The 20,734-nt window shown below is 49.0% G+C and overlaps 1 protein-coding gene across 1 annotated transcript in view; it reads right to left on the minus strand.

Annotated features, from left to right (window-relative positions):
* SAMD10 (sterile alpha motif domain containing 10) overlaps nucleotides 1-10,114 on the minus strand; it is a 37,625-nt gene extending 27,511 nt beyond the window's left edge. Inside the window, exon 1 of the mRNA XM_024219450.3 lies at nucleotides 9,959-10,114. Within this exon, the coding sequence (XP_024075218.1) occupies nucleotides 9,959-10,049 (91 nt within the window). The 5' untranslated portion in view covers nucleotides 10,050-10,114. The remainder of the gene's footprint in view (nucleotides 1-9,958) is intronic.
* Nucleotides 10,115-20,734: the final 10,620 nt, after the last annotated feature.

Consider the following 20,734-nt stretch of genomic DNA (forward strand, 5'->3'; position numbering starts at 1 on the left):
AACACAGGCCAAAGAACTCCCCCCCCCAAATAATTCCTAGAGCAGATCCTTTGGATAAACATCCAATCTCGATTTAAAAATTGTCAGTGATGGAGAATCCACCAGGACCCTCTGTATATTGCTCCCGTGGTTAATTACTCTCACCATTAAAAATGTACGCCTCATTTCCAGTCTGAATTTGTCTCTCTTCAACTTCCAGGCATTGGATTGTGTTAGACCTTTCGCTGCTAGATTGAAGAGCCCATTACTAGCTAGCAGCTGGTCCTGCTGTTACCCTGAGGCTGTTGAAGAGAGACAGCTCCACTGCGGGACCCCTCCAGTTTAGTTCATGTGCTGTGTAATGACATCCACATACGTACCCACAATGTGTGTGTTATTTACATATATAAAATTGGGTGTGTAAGGAGAAGCTGGCTTCAGCTTTCACCGCAGCAGGACTAGCATCCCTTCCCAGAATACTTGCATCTAGTGTGGCATGTAGTACAGAAGGGGTACGCAGGGGAGCAGGGGTCCTGCTCTGTTAAAGAACTCCTTTAGAGGTCCTGGCCTGAAGCTGAAAGACAGGGACCTTTTTCCAAAGGTCATTATCCTGCATCCATCCCCACAGTATCTGAGGCTCGCACAGGAGCTCAGGTTGCTGTATTCAAACCTGGTCTGAGACGAGCCAACAGTGTCAGAGAGCAGGCAGCAGATGGGAGAAAGGCAAAAAATGAAAGCGCTCTGAATAAAGGCAGCGTACGGAGCGCCCCGCTGGGTTTATGCTCCGATGGAGAGAGGCAGCAGTTGTATTATCCCAGAGCTCGGAGGCAGTTCTTTAGAAACCTTCTGCTCCCTTCTCCCAACCAGCCCTCGGGTTTCAACTCTCCGGTTACTCAACAGCACTTAGTTCTGCAGCACAGGAGCAGAAGTCAAGGGGTCGCTCAGCGGGGGCCGGAGTCCATTCTTTCTAGAGCAAGAGGGCTCAAGGTACAAGCAGATCAGCAAGCCCTAGCTTTTCCTTTCAGGACCCGATGGAAGAGATTTCCTGTCTTTGCATAGTCAAGTACAGAGGCCAAGCTCAGTGGGGCCCTGATCCATGGCTCTCATACGCTACAGTAAATACAGTAATAAAGCCACACAGATGAATGCTCAACAGCAGAGCCACAAAACCAAAAGCATCAACCGATTTCCTCCTACGATGACCCTAACGGAACAAATTCAGAAATCAGCCAGGCCTTTGTCTCCTTCTGCACGGACTATAACTCCCTTTGCTTAGGCTGCCCCTGGGCCCGCTTCTCCAGAGCCAGTGTTTGCAAAGACGCCTCTGCCCACCTCCAGACAAACACAAAGAGGCATGACCCCATCCCTTCCTGTTCTCAGACATCTCCCTGCCGGTGCAAGTCAGCAGAGCGACACTGACTTCAATGGAGCACCAGCCTTTTACACCAACAGGGAACTGGGTCCTTGCACCGCAGGTTCACCAGACCAGACCCAGCCTTCCCGGGTTGCACCGCGACGGCTCCGTATTTCGTCGTCGTGGGAGACGGGTGGTCGCCCCGGCTGCAGCCTCAGAAGAGGATGAACGAATGAGAGCGAGCCAGCGCTGGGCGAGTCCCTTCTGCCCTCAGACCTCTGCCATACCTGACTGACTCCTGCTGATCGGCGCGTCAGCCCTCCTGCCAATATGCAGCACTCAGTACCCTCTGCTTTTCCTGCGAGCTGGGCAGCGACCCAGCCAATCAGCAATGCAGAGAGGGGGATTAAGACCCTGGCATTCTTTATACACAGCACTCTCCTGCTGACAGCACAGCCAAAGCTCCCCTCCCCCCATGTCATTGTCCTTAGATAATCCCCTCTTCTATCCCCCACTCCCCAACCCCCTCGCTAAGCTCCTTCATTTACATGGCCAGGGAGTGACACAGAAGGGCAGAATGTAAACTACTCTGAAAAGGGCTTAACCCGCTACCACTAGATCTAAATATCTGCCTGTCACTTCCTCTGCTCGCCCCTTCTCATCCTGTGTCAAGTGGAGATTATACCCGGAGGTGAAAGAGTTCTCCAAGAGGGGAAGGAGCCTTGTTCGGTGCATCTACGCAGCAGCTCCCCAGTGGAGACAAAGCTGCCAGTGGAAACCCAAATCGACAAATAAAATGGAGGGTGAGGGCCTGTGGAATTCCTGTATGTCACAGTTCAGTGGTCACCAGCTGCCTGCACTGTTTGGAAAGCGGAACTCATCTGAGAATTAGGAAAGCAACACTAGCCGCGGGGCTAAACTCCAGGAGATCCAAGTTCTGCTCTTGGCTCGATCCCAGACTTGCTGAATGCTCCTTATCTCCGTGCCTCCGTTTCCCCACGTTAGGCTCTTCATTTTACTCCCCTGGGATGCTGTGCATAGAGCTGAATCAGGAACGCTGGGCTGGAACAGTTTTCCATTAGAACAACGCAGTTCCCCCCGAATCAAAGGGCTTTGCTAAATCACGTGGATTTCACCAAACTTTAATTCAGAGGAAAACAAAAGGGGAGGAGGTGAGTTTGATTATGTCCCATTTTGACATAATCCACATTTCAATTTTTCCTTTCCAAATGCCACTGCATTTCCAGTTTTTAAAAGAGATCCGCACACAAACAGCTCTTTTGGCAATTTCGCTTCCATGGAGAATTTCAACATGTGTAGGGTTTGTTCCAAATCAGAATGAAATCAAATTCTGAAATCGCAAAATCCTCCTGGGGACGGAATCTCTGTCCTCCGCCCGGCTCTCGTGGTGCGGCCTCACTGGTTCGGGCCGCCGCGTGCTGGCACCATGGAGCCCGGGGTGGGCGGGGAGCAGGGGGGCTGGAACAATTTGTATATTGGAGGTGCTTGGAGCCATTGAACCAAACTGTAAACCCTGTATATGATGGAAACCACCTCAAGCCAGGGGTGCTGCAGCCCCCCAGCCCCCTTAGTTCCAGCATCTATGGTGAGGATTGGCATAGAGCTGCACCGTCCTGTCCCAGAGGGAGATCTTCTCATTGCAGCACAATGCCTCCAGAGCTGAACACCCTCCCGCCACTAAACTGGAGCAGTCCTTGCACTCAGGGGCATACTAGGAGTGACCAGGTGTGCAAAGAGCAAAGGTGCATTTCCTCCTCCTAGCCCTGAGCAGGGGCTCGTCGGAACTGGGCAGTGAGAGAGGCTGGGATGGAAGGCGCTACAGAAACACAGAGTATTAATCGTCATTTTTACTCACTGCTTGCAAGACTTTGGCTCCTTTACTTAGCAGGCATGTATGAAACACAGAGAGAGAAAAAGGTAGGAGACTTTAATCTTCTCAGCTTTCTGCCTCCCTCGCCTGTATTAACGGAGCTCATCCCGTCTCCCCAACAACCCAGCACATCTCTTTACGGAGCATTTCTCATCCCCAAAGCACCGGGTCAAGTCTTGGACCCGTGAGCAGAGCCTGAGGCTGTCTACAGTCCGAGCGCTTTGCTGGGATGGGATCACAGGCATACTGCACCAGCAAAGTGCTCCTAGTGTGGACCCAGCTATACTGGCCAAGCCATGCTTTTACTGGTATTGCTAATCCCATCCTTCTATCCCCAAGTGAAACAAGCTTGGAAGCAGAGCTTTGCCAGTATAACTGTGTCTACATGAGGGGTTTCTGCCGGGGGGGGGGAGTGTCACACCTCTTCACACCCCTGAGCGACACAGCTATGCCAGCAGAAGTCGGTAGTGTAGACACAGCCTGTCAGGGACCCTCAGCCAGGGAACTTCAGCTGGGTTCAGAGGGATGTAACCTTTCTCCTCCACCAACCCAGTGCCATGGGACACCCACATCCCCTGTGCTCCCCCACATCCAGGCCAGTCACCAGATCACTTGCTGCGCCTGTGCCGCTCCCATTCTCACCCCAAATCCCTCTGCCCGCAGCCTTCTCTGCAGCAGTCAGAGGCCAAGTTCTTCACTCACATATGGCACGGGGGGGGGGGGGGGGGTTCTCCTCCCCTGTATGGGCCTTCTGCAGCCTGGCCACACACCCTGCTTTGGGGGCCACCTACATAACCAGGATCCTCCCCTAGCCCCCTCACCCTTGTAAGGCAGGCAAATATCATTAGCTCCACTTCACAGATAAAATGAGGTGTCCAAGGCCATAGACACCGGGAGTTCATGTCAGAAATGGAGTGACAGCTCAGGCGTTCTTGTCTCCTATGCATCTCCACTTACCCACATGTACTTGACACTTACCTCACCTGGTCTATTCGTCCTATACAATCTCACTATCCTGCCTTACCCCTCTTAAAATGCTATTTGGCTTCAGCTATGTTCTTTCAAGCCTACCTCTTTCCCACCATACTTCTTTTCCTAAAAAAAATAATACTCATGATCTGTTCCTTCGCCGCAGCTCGCCTCAGAGCAGGGGATCCCTCCTCGCTTTATGGGGTTCTTGCCATTTCAAAACATCTCTGCTGGGGTTAGTCAACCAATCATTTGCCTACAGTGAAACTCGGCAATAAAAAAAAAAACTTGTAAATTATTCTCTTTGATTTATTGTCTTTTTGTAATCATAATAATACTTAGCACTTCTAGAGCGGCTTCCAGCCAAAGATTGCAAAACACTTGACTAACATTAATTAAATATTGCAATACCTTTGGGAGCTAAATACAAAGAGGGAAGCTGAAGCAGCAAGATTAAGTAATTTTCCTAGGGTCTCACAGCAGTTCAGGAGCAGAGGTGGGAATAGAACCCAGGACGCCTTCTGACTTCCAGTCCTCCGCTCTAAGGGATAGAGTTCACTCCCCTTAAACAGCTAGATGTGAACAAATAACTAATTTTTCAGTTTGGGGCCAAACCAAAAAAATCTGAAAAAAAAAAAAAAAAAAAAAAAAACGTTTCAGGTTGAACAAAATGTTTCGTTTAACCCAAAGTGAAGTTTTGGTTTCAGATCATTTCTGGGTGTCTCATTCTTTCTTTCTTTTTTAATTTAGCGAAGTTTTGAAACAAGATGCTCTTTTGAAACAAAAAAGTCAACGTGAAACATGTTGAAAAGAAAAATCAAAAAGTTTCATTTCAAAATGAACTTTTGACAAATAAAAAAAACCTTCCCATTTTTTTCCTGCATGAAACTATACTATTTGTCAAATTTGATCCAAATTCATGAATAGTTTTGGTGACCTGAAAAATGACTTTTTCAGTAAATTTACTATTCTCCAAAAAAAAATATTCACCCAGCTCTACCCAGGAGTCCTGAATTCCAGTTCTGACCTGGCCCCCCCTCCAGTCTAATCACTAGACAACACTCCCTCCTTTAGAGTAGGTTTCACTGGATTTCTAGACAGCACTGGTTCTTGTACCCTCTTGCTGCGTTCCCCCTACCAGGCCAAGCTGCCATGCTTAGCAGCAGTAAGTGTTGAACCAGGAAGAGAAAGGGTTATTTTTTAATCAACCTGGTTCATTCCATCCCTGTAGCATTTCAGCCTCCACCAGCAGTGACTGGAGATGAGCCTGTCCTAAATCTTCCTGGGAGATAGGTGAAGTCTGGGGACAAAAAACTAACAGGTTAGAATGCGTGCTCTGAACAGAAAGACAGTGGCTGATCCCCCCACTGCGTTTTCTCTCATTACACTTTGATTTGTTTCAGTGCCTCTCCCCTAATGCTGGAAAGGCCAGAGAGACAGAACAAGGCTAACCTGCTGCATGGAAACCCAGAGCAGCTGTTGCTTTCTGTGATGGGTGATAGAAACATAGGCATTGCATATAAATTCACAGCCTAGGGAGCTTCTTAACTGTGCATGCATCTTGGTTGGGTTCAGAATGGGTGGGAGTCTGGCTAGAAAAAGGTTGGGAGCTGCCATTCAGAACAGCACAGGAAGATGGAGTTTATTCAACTCACTTTCAAAATACACAGCGGCTTCAATTTTTCCCCCCAAGTCACTTTTAGCACTAGCTACGTCTTGATGAAAAATAGATGTTACATGAGCTCAGTGCAACAACCGCTACGACTGGGCAGGGGAGGAGAGGAAAATGTATGATTTCTGAATCCTCCACAACAGATCCCACTGTTCAGTCCAGGACCTGAAAACACTGACTGAGACAGATAGTCAGTGGCAGTGTCTCAGGGTAGGGACTGCCCAGTGTTTTGAGTCGGATGCAGTTTGACCGCTACCTGCTGCTATAAATTTGCTTGGAACAGACCTGATATGTCAGTTTTGCCAACCCACTTGCAGATGTTACCAACCATCCCTTGAGAGAGAAATTTCAAGCAGCCAAATTCATATCAAAAGCATACAAATTAGGAGCACGATTCCCATCACCTGGCAAAGAGGAAGGATTGCCCAGTGGTTAGCCCACTAGCCTAGGACCCAAGGATATGTCCACAGTGCAATAAAACACCTGCAGCTGGCCCACATCAGCGGACTCAGGTTTGCAGGGCTCGGCTATAAAACTGCATGTAGACATCCAGGCTTGGGCTAGCGCCCAGCCTCTGCAATCCTGCAAAGGGAGCGGTCCCAGAGCCCAGGCTCCAGCCTGAGCCTAGACATCTACACAGCAATTGTATAGTCCTGCAGCTGAAGCCCAGTCAGCGGACACAGGCCAGCCACAGGTGTTTTATTGCAGTGTAGACATAGCCGGAGAGTCCCAGGTTCAGTTCCCTGCTATGCCACAGATTTCCTGTGTGACCTCAGACACATGATTTAACCTCAGGCTATAAAATGGCCTTATCTGCCTGACCTCCCAGGGCTGTTGTGAGGATAAATACTTGAAAGCTTAGAGGCGCTCAGATACTATGGGAATAGGGGTCTGTTAAGTGCAAAATAAAAATGGCAGATCTCTGTAGGGCTCCAGCTCTCCCTCCCTGTGCAGATCTAGAAAAGCAGAACATCAGCACACAAGTTAGAGAGGTGAATTTTGCCTCAGGACAATAAGCTCCATTTAAAATGTGTGAGTGATTTTGCTGTTCATGAAAAGGAAGAGGTAATACCCGGAGAAAGGCAGATAATTCCTACATGTACTGCAGCCCTGCTATTCCATACTCAGTGTACCTCAGTCTTCACCTGCAACACTCCCGCTATTCCAATCTTCCCTTCACCTCCGGAGATAGCCCCTTTGATGCACCTGTTTCCTCTCTCAATTGCCAATCCTTCTGAACCGTGCCAGACTTCACGGGGGTTTGCAGACTGGGACAAACGTCAATAGGGGGCCTAAATATGGGGCCATAAAACTTATTTCAGAGTCTCTTATTTAAAAAAAAAAAAAAAAAGAAGAAGAAGCCCCAAAGCAAATAATTCAAACTCATACAAAACACAAAGGCACAGCCTTTGTATCTACTTTGTGTGCACAGTTACTGCAGCTGTGTGCAGTAAAACATGCATGTGCAAGTTAGGAGTGCACAAAAGTCTCTTTCACACACAATTCTGGGAAATCTGGGCCCCAAAATCTTGAACTTCCTCAGAGAAGAAGGCTGGGTCCAGTGGTCAGCGTGCTAGGCAGGCTATGGGAGACCTGGGATGAGTTCCTGCTACGCCACACCATCCTCTATGACTCTGGGCAAATCACTTAGTCTCTTGGTGCCTCAGTTCCCCATCTGCAAGATGGGGATAATAGCACTTTCATCTTATTGGGTGCTGTGAGGAGTAAACTGTGATGTGCACAGATACTATGGAGATGGGGCTCACATAAGTACCTACAATAGATTAGCATTTCTGCTACTGGGTATAAACTTCCTACAGTGCCTTAGAGAAGTGTGCTTTATGATGAACAAAAACCGTTTGTCATTTTGCTGCATTTCCAACTTCCCCATGGGAAAGAGACATTTAGCACCTAATGGTGCAAGAAACTAGCCTGCAATCAAGAAGATGGATTTGTGGTTCAGATTAACTAGAGGCCCGTTGCATTTCCTTCATTGCTTGCAGCAGGAAAAGAAAAAACAATTAAGGTTCTTCTGGGGCTTCTTAGGACTGGTGACTATATCACATCATTCACTCATGGAATGGGTCCCCAGAGATCATGCCTCGCCTTTGACACCTTCACCACGTGAACCACAAAATAAACTGGCCTTCGTGTTATTTTACTTTTCCCCTTCAGCTGATCTTCAAATGCTGTAAAGGATGGAGAATTCCACTCGACCCTCTGGGAAAGATTCCTGGGCACTGGGGCGTGAGTGACGTGGCTCCCCTGAGAAGAGTGGTTCTTAGCACATCGGATCATTGACCCTCCAAATTATGACATGGCCTTCCCACCCCCAGCCCAAGCTTCAATGCAACATATGGCTCATATTCTACCCCCCATTGTATCCAGAGATCCCCATTGGCTTCAGTGAAATTACATGCCTTTAAAGGGACGGCTTGACACCAATGAACCAATTCATTTCTATTGTCAATGAAGTTACACTATGGCCCCATTTGGCCCATGAAGTGTGTATCAGGGCCTTGGATTATGCTAATCCAATATTCCATACTGGCTTCGTCTAAAGCTCTCTCATTGAATATTTACATTATCAATATTATTTTGTTATTTTAAAATTAATTTACATTGAGAGATCAGGTCGATGCCTTTTCCTGCTATTTCATATGAGGGAGAAGAAAGAAGAGAGAAAAGAAAACGAACTGTACCTGCTTTATTCTGTTTCCTGCACTGAATTCCTGATTTTGATTTGAAAATTAAAGCTAGGGCCAGGTGAAGTGCAAGGAGCGACAAGGACAAGAGAGAATGGGCCTGTTCCTATAAGTGAGTGCTCGCTGACATGAGTGCAATCGGGCCGAAAGTTAGTGCTAAAATAGAGCTGCTTGATTTAGCTGCAAATTTCAGAAGATTTCCCACCAGGCCAGAACTAGAAGGCACCCAGCGAGTCTGCGGGCATACCAAGGGGAGATAGGCACTACCAGGATGAGTTGCCTGTGCTGGTTTTGAGTGACAATGTATCTGTATATGTCTGGGACAGATAATATTTCAAAGGCCCTGACAATTAGACAGGAACATTGGTGTTTCATTCCACCCAGAACAAGGCTACAGACAATCTAGTCACCGAGGGTCACATGTGGCCAGGCACTCAGGACCATGGGAGCTGCTAATGTTCAGTATGTGTCGGGATTTAGCCCAGAGACCTTGTTCCTTCCTTGCCTGAAGTCAATGATTAGGCTGCTGCATTAGGGAGGTCTGATCGAGACTCTGGATCAAAGTCTTTTGAAAGAACAGCGTTTGTCCGCTGGGTTTGTGTGGAGTCCTAAATGCCTGGCACTTACAGGGACCTTTCATCTGAGGATTTCAAAGCATTTTACAAACATTCCTCTAGCTTCACAACACCCTGGGAGGAAGGGAAGTATCATTACAGAGGGGTGAATTGTCTTAAGGATGCCCAGCCAGGGTGAGTTGCAGAGATGGGAACAGAAGGCGGAAGATGCCCTGGAACAGCCAGACGTGCCCAGACAAAGGAGAGCAGATGGTTAGCTAAAGCGGCCACATTCCCCTCGGGGCTGTTCACGGGAGGCAAACTTTTAGCACCAGGGCGCAGGGCAGCTCCTGGGAACTGCACCGCCTGGATGTGATCGATGTGAGAGCGGAGCCGGGGGGAGCCAGAGACCACAGTGCATGGAAACCGGCCCCTGGGGCTGTCCGCTGCACCGAGGCGAGACAATTGCTTCGCTCATCGGCCTTCTACCCCCAGGCAATTGAAGTCTCCCCCCCTCCCCCGGGTTCGTATCGCTCTAGCGAACACGCTCGTCTCCATCTGACCCCCCCTCGCCCCGAGGGGTCCAACCCCAAAACAAAGCGGGGTCACTGCAGCACAGGGGACCGATGCCTGCAAGTTCTGGAGGCTCAGATAAAGAAAGGGGGGGGGGGGCCTGGTTGAAAGCTTGCGAACCTCCCTCCACCTGGTGCATCCCACGGAGAGCCAGAGCCAGCCCGGGGTCTGCCACCCCCCTGCCCCTAGCAAGCGGCGTGTGTGGCTTGGGAAGAAAGCAAGAGCATCCCCCCCTCGACCCAGCGCCCCCCCGCCCTTTACCTTCCATCTCTTTCGGGTCGCCGCAGTTCATTTTCAGAGCCCCATCTCGGCCTCTCGGGGGGTTGAGCTTGGCTCGCAGGTCGGTGAACATCAGGCGCCCGGCTCCTCGCGGGAGGAGGAGAACCGTGCTGGGGGAAGGAGGAGGACCTAGCCACCTAGCCCGACTCGGCTGCCCCAAGTCCAGCCACGGCCGCCTCTCCCTGGGCGTGTGTGCATCCAGCCAGGCGCTTGCTTCTCTCCTGCCTGCCTCTGCCCCCGGGGGATCCCACTTCGGGCACTACGAATCCGCCTGCCCAGCCCCGAGCGCTGCCCGGCTGCCCGGCCTTTGGGTCCCCGGGCTGAGAGCCCCCCGACGCGGCTGGCTGGAGGGAGGCAGCCCAGGCGCCCGCATCCCAGCAAGGTCACCAGCCCAGCCCCGCCAGGGCGCTGTCCCAGCCGCCCCCGGCCCCGTCTCCTCGGCCGATCCGGCTCGGGGAGCAGCCTGGCGGCGGGAGCCCGTCAGTCCTTCCGCGCCCGCTCGCCCATGTGCGCCAGCGGCGCAGGGTCCCCAGGCAGCCGCCCTCCCTCGGCGCTCGCCAGTCCCGTCAGCAGCGGGTTGCAGGATCCGCGGGCTCCGGAGAGGTCAGGGGGCCGCCCGGCCGGGTCTTCCTCCCGCTCGGGCGCCGGGGGGTCTCTGCTCCGGGGTCCGCCCAGCCCCCCGGGGTGGAGGGGATCGAGGGAGCGGTGCAGTGGTCACCCCCAGGCCCGCTGCGTCTGGCGGATCTCCTTTGCGGCTGGGCGCGCCCTGCGGGGCGCTGGTAGGTTTCACTCGGCCACATGTGCCGCCGCCGCCGCGGCTGGTTTCATCCTGGCTCTGAGCTTGATCCAGGCGGACAAGGGGAAGCTGCTCCGTTTCCAGCTGATTAGCCCCCTCCCGTGCGCCGCTTTCTCCGACTGACCCCCTCGGGGCACCAGCGGCAGGTATTCTCCGGGCTCCCCGGCATTACGCCCCCGGAGCAGGGAAGAGACACACCCACTTCCCTTCCACACACGATTTCACCTGGGCTGGGAGGCGCCGCTTTGAAGGGCAGGACCTTGGCGGTAGCGTCGTGCGAGGGGATGGTCTGACAGGCCATCCGCTAATTTGCATCTCATTAGGGAAGCCCGGTCAGTTAACCATCAATGAGTGCTTGGCCAGGGGGGCGTGCCCAAATGACTGCGAGAGAGGCAGATAGGGAGATATAAACGAAATATTTCTACCCCATCAAGCATGGGTGGGGGGGGTGAAAACCAATCATCCCGCTGCATGGTATAATATAGCAAAACGCTGCCAGTTAATCCTCAGAGGTACTGGAAACTGAACCCCCTTCCCTGTCAGAAAGCCCCATTCTCTTCACGGCACAAAGCCTCTATTATCTCCCTCGAGATCCAAAAAGATGTACAGGATTTACATACTCGGAAGTTTGCGCAGCTCCTTGACAAGGTGCTATGAAGTGAAATGAGGAGTGAATAGTTTCTTCTGATCTATGCAACAAAGGAATCCTGCAAGCGTCTGGAGGGGGGAGGGTATTTCACAAATACCTCTGTAACAGCAGCAAGGACTGAGCATTTCCTAGCTTTTACTGGGTTTTCCTGAGTAGTCTGCATTCAGCTGCGAAGCAGTGATGGTGATAAAGCACCTTGATGCTGCTATAAACTGCAGCACATTGCTTTTATTAATATTGGTTATAAACCAATCTCATTATGGCATAAGATCCATTCCGATCAATGGGACTTAGGCCCATAAAAACAGGGTTAGACCCCTAGGCACTTTCCAAAGTTTTACATGGTGATTAATAAATATGACACCATATTAACATTAGCCAGAGATCTCAAACCTGCCCAACCCTGCCCCCCAAACCCTTAACCCCACCCCTACCACCAGTAATGCTAGACCAGGATCACCCACCAGCCCCAAACGGTCACCAACCAGCCCCTACGCTAAGTGTAGTGTGAGGAATCCTGCCGACCCCAACCCTGATACTAGGCTGAGGCTACCAAGGGGACCCAACCAAAACCCTGACAAAGGTTGACCAACTGTTCCAAACTACAACCCTAGACTGAGGCCAGCGACTGAGGCCACATGACCAGGGCAATAATCAGACCTCAACCCTGTCAGTAGCCTGGAACCACTAGCCATCTCAGACCCTAGCCTGGAGCTACCTCTTCAGCCATAACATAACCCTAGTTTGGAGCCACGGATTGACCTCAAACATAATTCTAGACTGGGGAGCCCTACGTTGGCCCCAGCCCCAGCTCCAGCATGGGAAACACCACCATTATCAACAGCACCTCCACCACTACCTCTTGGCCAAATAGCCCCAGTGGTCCTACCCTAAACATAGCCAAGGACCACAACAGGCCCCAACCCTAACCATACTCAAGAATGCCATATCAGCCCCAACCTAGTCTGAGTACAGGGCCCCCTACCAGCCAACCACTGTCCCTAACCCAGAGAGCCCTCCTAGACTCATCCCTAACCCTACAGTCCCCATCCCAAGGACTCATACCGACCCCAGCTTTAACCCTTGGCCAGTGAACCCTGGGGTACCCAACCCTACCCAAAGAACCTCAACCAGCACCAACCCTGACGTTAGCTTGGGGACCTCTACTGGCCCCACCCTTCACCTTGGACATTGTCCAGCCAGGGAGCCCAGCTTATAGAGAAAAATGGAGGCACAAGGCAGCAGAAGGGCAATTTCCATGAGCCACCACGGCGGCTTTGCCAAGCGGAAATGTTCTGGTTTTCAGAAATTGAACTTTTTTTTTGGTTTTTCAGAAACCATGAAACTGTTATCTACATGCGGGCTCCGAGCCTACCACCACCTACGCACGCCCATGTGTAATGTCACTGAAGTCAATGGGGCTATTCGCAAATGTCAAGTTAAACATGAGCGCAAGTCTTTGCAAGATCAGGGCCTAGGATTTGGAGGGAGTTTGCCCCAAGTTTCCTATCGTCATTACTAGCCACAGAGCTGAACTGGAGATTGCAAACCTGGGAGCAGCAGCACAGACCAGTCTAACCGCCTGCCAGAATAAATGAGGTCCCAATAGCTGCTCGACATCCCATCTTCACTAGCAGGGGTGCTACCAGCATTCCTTTCCCACCGCAGGTAATGCTGTGGGGGAATATAGGTAAAGAAAGCTTTCTGTAGATATCTCTCCCTCCGTTTACAGACCCTGTTATCTATTACTTTTTAAATCCCAGTAGTTTAAGGCTCTGTCTGCACACCAGGTCCACAGTCTTCTAAGAGAACTGGGCTTAAAAAATGGACCTGGGGAGAAAGAAGCTAACAGCACTGGAAAAAGGCTTGCAGACCAAGCCAAACTGTCTTGATTACAAAATAAGTGCTGCCCTGTTCTGAATTCATACTGTTCACACTGTTCTAGGCAATCAGGGATCTCAGGGGAAGTTCTAACACGTTTGTGGGCACAGGGCTTGGAATGCCTTTTACATCAACCCCATTCTAGGAAATGAAAAGCTAGGGTCCTTTCTTGAATTCCTTGACGTCAGTGGGAGGTTCAGCTGCAATCCAGGACTGTGTCTCTGTAGAGCAGCATTTCACTAACCTGTAATTTCATTTTATTTCTCCGCAACGTTCCTTATCTAGGAAGCTGCTGAAACGAAGGGCCAGTGTGCAGCACTGAGAAGCAAACAATCGTTGGAACAAGAACTCGGCGTGCATACACCCTGGGCTCTTGTATTATAAACCTAACCCCATTTTCAGAGGTAGCCAGATGCCTGCCAGTGGTGAAGTGTCTCTTACACACTTCCTATATAAAACTGCGTAACGCAACTGTAAGCAATCGCTCTGAGATGAGAGCGATCAGAGGAAGTCTGACCCTAAAAATACCTTTCTCACAGGTGCCACTTCAGAAACAAATCATAACAAATAAAGAATAAATTAATAATTATAATTAATAATCATTCTGGACATTTTTAAAGTTCGATGCTCTTTTAAAATGGAAGTTTGCTATTTTCAGTCACATTCTCGCGCTCCAGTAAAGCAAATGGGTGTTTGCTCCAGTGAAATGCTGCAGACGGTCAGGGCTCGGTTTCTAGGTAAATCCCCTCCTCCGTCTTAAAAAGGGAGCAGTGAAGGTATTTTGGACGATTGCTTTCATATTTCCTCCTCCTCCAGAGTCTCAGCTCCAAGCCACTTCTACTGGGGCAAGGTAATCAGCACTTCCAACCCCAGCATTTGCGCTGTCATGAGACAGAACCCCTAAAATCATGAGATTAAAAAAAAAACACACTCCTGATTTTTAGGCCAAAGAATAAATCCTGGTTTGGGGTCTGACCCCACTAGGTTCCTGTAACCCCCACTCCCTCTGGCAGGCTCCCCATTCCTGCAGCTCTCAATCTCCTGGCCAGCTCACACAGACACCCAATCACCCAGAACCCAAATCCCCTGGCAAGTTCCCAGAGCGTGTCCCCCTCCATGATCCCAGTCTCCTCACTTCCCTGGTGGGCTCCAGCAGCTGCCCCTGTCTCCAGTCTGCAAGGGAGGGGACTTCCTCTGGGCCCTTACTCCCGTGAGCTATCCCTTCCCAGCCTGCAGTGGAGGGTGAGTGCTACCAAGCACGGAGAGAGGGGCCATTTCTGAAGCTCTGCCTCGGTACGGCAAGGCAGCACAGTGGCTTCTAGCAGGAGAAACGGCTGGTGGCGCAAGCAGAATTCCTTGGCACCTGTGTTTTAGTGAGAGCCCCCCCAACATCAGCTCCGAATTGCTAGACAGAGTTGACATTATAGTGTAATTAAGAACAGCCCAGTTGGAAGGAGCCATCCAGAGACTAGCAGGGATGGGGTCAGTATGGTACCTATGCACCTTCGTACACGAGCCTAGTACTGCTCACTTCCCTCCCTGTACACAGTGCAGGGGTGTTCCCTGCTGTCCCAGACAGGTGCCACCCTAGGTGAGCTATAGTGGCTCCAAGGATTGGAGTGGGAAGTGACTGGGGTCAGTGGAGTTGGTCAGAAAATGGAATTTCCATTCTGCTGTCAAGTCTGACGTTTTGCAATTTGTTTTGTCCAGAACTGGGATGAAATCTTGGACTATTTCGATTCGGAAACATGGAAACATTTTGTGTCAGTAATGGCAAAACATTACAACAGAGACTACTGACATGTATGTTAATAGAACGGAATATGTATCCAAATGAAATACTCTATTTTTATTTCAAACCTTTTCCATCAAACATTTCGTTGAAATTGACACGTTCCCACAAAATGTTTCGATTTCAACAAAACAGCATTTTCTGTGGAAAACTGCTAGACCAGTGCTAGGTGTCAGGAAGGCCAGCATCACCATTTCAAGGAAGTTAATAGAGAACATAAAATATAGATGAAGGCTTGTTTTTAAAGGGACAGCTGCCCACAATATCTCATTTGCTGTATAAGGTCCTACATATGTATCAAACTAACATTCTTTATATGCTTATTGCACTTCTTATTTCATCAAATGTTTCTTAGTGGCTCCTTATTGGATATGGATCCTGGGACATCAGGCACCAATGCTGGGATTTTCAAAGGAGCCGGTGGAAATTCAATTAACTATTTTTCAATGTATTTATAGCAGCGACAACAAACTTGTGCCTAATTTCAATCCCAACTGACCATCATAGGTTCAGAAGTTTGATTTGGGCTTGAATATTCCTGGATTCACATCATACTAGGATAGACTGTGGGAAAGGGGAGCAGAGAGGAGGAGAGAGAGACTGTTGAAAAAAAATAGCTACAGTCCTGTGTTACCCTGTACTCCATATTAACCACTTTTACATGGTTATGATGTATTTTGTACAAAGTATGCCTTGTGAGGTATCATTTGAAAACTCATAATCTGTTGAATATTATTATCCCGCTGAAATGCGTGTAACAACACTGCATATGAAATTATGAGATTTTGCTGTATGATTGTTACTGAAATATGTTGTAATTCTGGGTAACACCCCAAGACAATTCCTCAGAGACAAAGACACACTGGCATGCCAGCAAAGTGTTAAAGAGCCATTACCTGATTAATCAGAGATTCAACAGCAGGGGAAGTGTAAACAAGAAATTTACATTTCCTCCCAGACATAGTACGAATCTCTTGTACAAGGGGACTGTTTATTTACACCCCAATGGGGATGGGGGAGGGGGTAATCCTCCAAGAGAGGAGGTGGGTATAAAAATAAATGACAGTGGCATCCACAAGACCCTTTCCTCTCCTCTCCATCTTACACCTCTTTGCTCATAACATCAATGAATACCTGACTATGGGGTTGGCTACACTTGCGAGTTAGAGCGCATTAAAGCAGGCCCGGGCACCCTAGCTCACTTCCTGTCCACACTGGCAAGGCACGTAGAGCGCTCTGACTCCGCAGCTAGAGCGCTCCTGGTACTCCACCTCGGCGAGTGGAATAACGTTTGCTGCGCCTTGGCTACAATGCCTGGGCGTCAGTGTGAACGAGGTGTTGAATTACTGCGCTGTGATCGGCCTCCGGAAACGTCCCATAATCCCCTTAAGTCAAGCGGCCACTTTTGTCATTGTTTTGAACTCGGCTGTAGGAATGCGGATATGCCCTTTGAAAGCTCCATTTCTGGCAGCCGGCTGCTTATCTGCACTGAGACAAAGCAACCATTAGTGTGGAATGCTGTGTGAGCGAGAGAGAGAGAGAGAGAGAGAGAGAGGGAGAGAGGCGGGGGGGCGGGTCCTGCTGCTGTCTGAACTTACAAGACAGCATGCGGACATGCTCTTAGCCCTCCAAAAACCCACTCTCTCTCCCCCACATACACACAACACACTCCCTGTCACACTCCACCCCATCCCCCCCATTTGAAAAGCACGTTGCAGTCACTTGCATGCTGGGATAGCTGCCCATAATGCACCGCTCCCAATGCCACTGCAAGTGCTGCAAATGTGGCCACGCCAGTGTGCAAGCAGCTGTCAGTGTGGACAGAATGCAGCGCTTTCCCTACTGCGCTCTCTGGAGGCTGGTTTAACCCAAAGCGCTCTACATCTGCAAGTGTAGCCATGCCCTAACACTGAACTTAAGAGGAGTGGTCCCAGCCTGAAAGGAAATCCAGCCTGTGAACTATGAACTGAGAATTGCCTACAGCATCCGATGTGGTGAGAATGGTGTTTGCTTCAAATTTTATTTAGCTTGGCAAAGTTTAGGATTTAGCTTGTGGTGTTATCTTTTTATTTCTGACTTACCACTCCTTATCACTTAACATCTATCTTTCTCTAGCTACTAAACTTGTTTTATTGTTTTATCAAAACTAGTGTGCTTGATGGAAGTGTTTGGGAACCTCCACTTGAGACAACAAGACTGGTGCATATTCATTACCCATTGTTGAAATGAGCCAATGGGCTAATGAACAGAACAAGATGCACATTTCTGGGGCAGCAAGGCTGGTATTGAGGGATCTGCGGGTGTCGCCCTATATGTAATTCAGGGATGGCTGGGCCTAGCATTCATGTACTCAGCTGGGAGTGACTTTGGATGCTGGTGGCTACGAGTGAGCAGAGCCTGGAGGGGTGGCTGTTCACTAGCAAAGCAGTGTAAAAGGCATCCCAGGCTGGAGAGCTAAAGGGACACAGTAGTTCAGGATGTACTCTGGGGAATGTCACAAGTCCCTGTACTGTTTACAAAACACGCTGATGGAAACAATTAGTCTTCTCACCATACTACCCGGCAGGCTCCTCTTGAGCTAGAAAGCAACTGCTTGTTTACTTAATCACACGTTAAAGAAAAATAAACAGGAAACAAAGGTCTGTGAATTTAACCTGTTTTTGAAAACCCCAAATATAATGTGGGAGGTTTGGGAAACCCAAAGCACTCTGAGGTTCACCCATTGCTACTCTAGGGAGACCTTCAGTGGCAAATAAATTGATAAAACTGATTGAGAATCACACAAGGCTACAACATATTTACTTGGTTTAAATTAAAAGTGTATCTACAGAACACAGGAATGAGTGTGATCCTGGTGAGGCTGTTTTGGGGAAGTGCGATATAATATTTACTCATGTAGGTTTATTAAAAGCGAACGAACTGTGAGTTCAGGAAAGGTGGGTAAATATGAAGGGCCTAATTCACAATTGTGGTACTCCAGTTTTACGCCAGCGTAGCTCCATATATACATGCTAGTACCGTTTACACAGATTTTTGTCTGTTTAACAATAGCTGTGCACTCACAAAACACCCTTCATGAGAGGTACTCAGTTAAAGGTGGGTAAGTATTTATTAGTTCTGCTTTAAAGATGGGGAAATGGAATCGCAGAGAGGGTATGACTCGCCCCAGGGCAGACAGTGAATTGGTTTGTGCAGTAGAACTGAGGGACCTGATTTTTAGAGCAGCAGTTGGCATGCACATTTCTAAAAATCAAGGCCCAGACGATCCTAACTCCTATTTCCCCGTCTCCAATCATTAGACCACACTGCTTCACCAATTCCAGACCTTACCGGGAAGGGCATAAGAACAGTATGATTCAGCAAGTTCATTTTGCATAGAAGAAAGACAGTAATTAAGCACTAGCTTTCCTCCCTCCAGCCTAAGCCCTTGATGCAATCTTAAAAGGAGGAAGACGAGATAAAAAGATTTCTGCCGGAAGTTATTTGTATAAGGAGAAAAATGCAGGAACAGAAGTGGATAATTTCACCGTTACTTCACTCACACATTCATTAATGGAAACCTCTCATCAGCCGGAAAAATCATAGCACATGATGGGAATAAATCAAAAAGGCTATTAAGTATATCTAGAATCTAAAGGATATTATTAACCTTCACCATCAGCATTCAATTCAATACGATGCCAAGGTCCATCAGTGCTAATGATTCAGCCGCCTTAGATGTCTCTCATTTTTATTCTGTTGTACTTAAACAGGATAGGCCCTGAATTGTGGTGGGGGAGGGGTCCCCTGAGACGCAACAAATCGTCCTCTGTCCCAGCTTACGATCAGGTCCCATATTCCCCCTTGGGGTGCCCTCCTGCCTAACCTGTGATTCCCCCCCCCTCACCTCTGTGGGAGGTTGCACAGCCTCTGGTGACTGTCCTATAGGGACCAGAAAGCCAGAAGGTGGTGTTGGAGAGCTATTTTCCAGGCGGGCAACTGGTGATTTCAGCTGCTGGTGCCAGAGGTGTAGAGGACATAGAATTGGGAATGATTCCAAGACTGGATGACCAGGTAGGTGAGTAGGTAGGTATGGATATTTTATGAGCATAAAAAGGAGTTAAATTCATTGGAGAATTTAGTCCTTGCCAAAATATTCTCTTAGCTTTACAAATATTCTCACCAGTGAGAATGCTGCATGGAAAAAGTCAGAAAACTGTATTTAAAAACAGGTTTCAGAGTGGTAGCCGTGTTAGTCTGTATCAGCAAAAAGAATGAGGAGTCCTTGTGGCACCTGAGAGACAGGAATCTATACTCAGCATGCTTAAAGGAGGAGGAAAGTTCACCTTTAACTCCAGCGTATAACTGTAGTGGTAGCAGTCTACAGGGCTATGAAAAATTAATCAGGATTATGTCAAGGCAGCAAAAACAAATAATAATAAAAAATCCAATTGACTATAAATGAGTACTGGTCTCAGGATAGGGATTGTATCAGCTTTCAGGTTTCACTGCAGGCTACAGAAGGTGACCCCCGTCAGCCATGGCTTTGGCAAAGGGGGAAAAGGTATTTTTGTCAAATACAAATGTGCAGAGAGGCTATATTTATTGGGGCTATAATCTTGCAATATTCGTGCTCCTTCATTCTCCTCCCAGCATCCTATCTCAGTCCAGTTAAATTATACTGCTGGCTTCATGCTCCTCGCTTTCATCACACACACAAGACAAAGACAGTCCCTACACAGCTTACAGTTTAAGTGCCCTCAACTCCTATTGTCCTCATTGTGAATGGAGAGAGCTCATCACCTTGTGGAGGATGATCAGCACTCTGCAGGGGCTCGTCAGCCAAGAAGGGAAGCGGTACCAGAAAACCCGACCCTCTTGGATGGCTGAAAAATCTGGCCTTGAACCTCCTGCCTGGCCACTTAGACCCCCCCAGGGACATGGCGTCTGGGTATTATAGAGTCTTGCCCCAAACCACCGCACATCATGGATGAGACCCTGAGAACCGGCACCAGGATGCGAGCGAACTCCATAACCCCAGTAAAGAGTCCAACAAGTCTGGAAGCCGCAATGGAGGGGTGAGCTAAGAGCCAGCTGGTCCATTGTAAGTACCTTCAGCGAGCACTTACGCAAGTGAGTCCCAGTGAAGGCAGTGGGGCTACTCCTGTGAGTACATGCCCCACAGTTTGCCCTTGAAATGGCAGTATGTAACCCTGTGAAGCACAAGAGGCCAGAATCTGACAGCCTTACTCTCAATGACTAGTCCTTTACTCTGCAAGCTTCCCCACTGAGATCAATGGGGCTATGTGCCTAGTAAGGTAAGGCCCTACAAAGTTACCCGAGAAGGGTTTCTAAGCACCTAGCTGCTAACCGGCATGAGAAGTATAGTAGTTATATACGTACGCGTGACCTGAAGTTCTCACTCCATTGCAGGACTGTGATTTGAGTGCTTGCTTGCTATCTTTAATTGCGTATGGCATTTGATTTATTATTTACACTGCTTGATTATAAAAGGTAGAGGACGGCTTGAATTGATTTGCTGTGCTCTGATTATAACTGCATGGTGTTACGTGATCTGATAAGTGATAGGTATGTACTTGTGAACCGCAAACCATCAGCCTGCTATATAGTTATATTACACCCCGAAAAAACTCACACTGA

Source organism: Terrapene carolina, unplaced genomic scaffold (assembly GCF_002925995.2).
Source record: "Terrapene carolina triunguis isolate 2854851 unplaced genomic scaffold, T_m_triunguis-2.0 Scaffold130, whole genome shotgun sequence".
In the NCBI taxonomy this organism is placed as follows: Eukaryota; Metazoa; Chordata; order Testudines; family Emydidae; genus Terrapene; species Terrapene triunguis.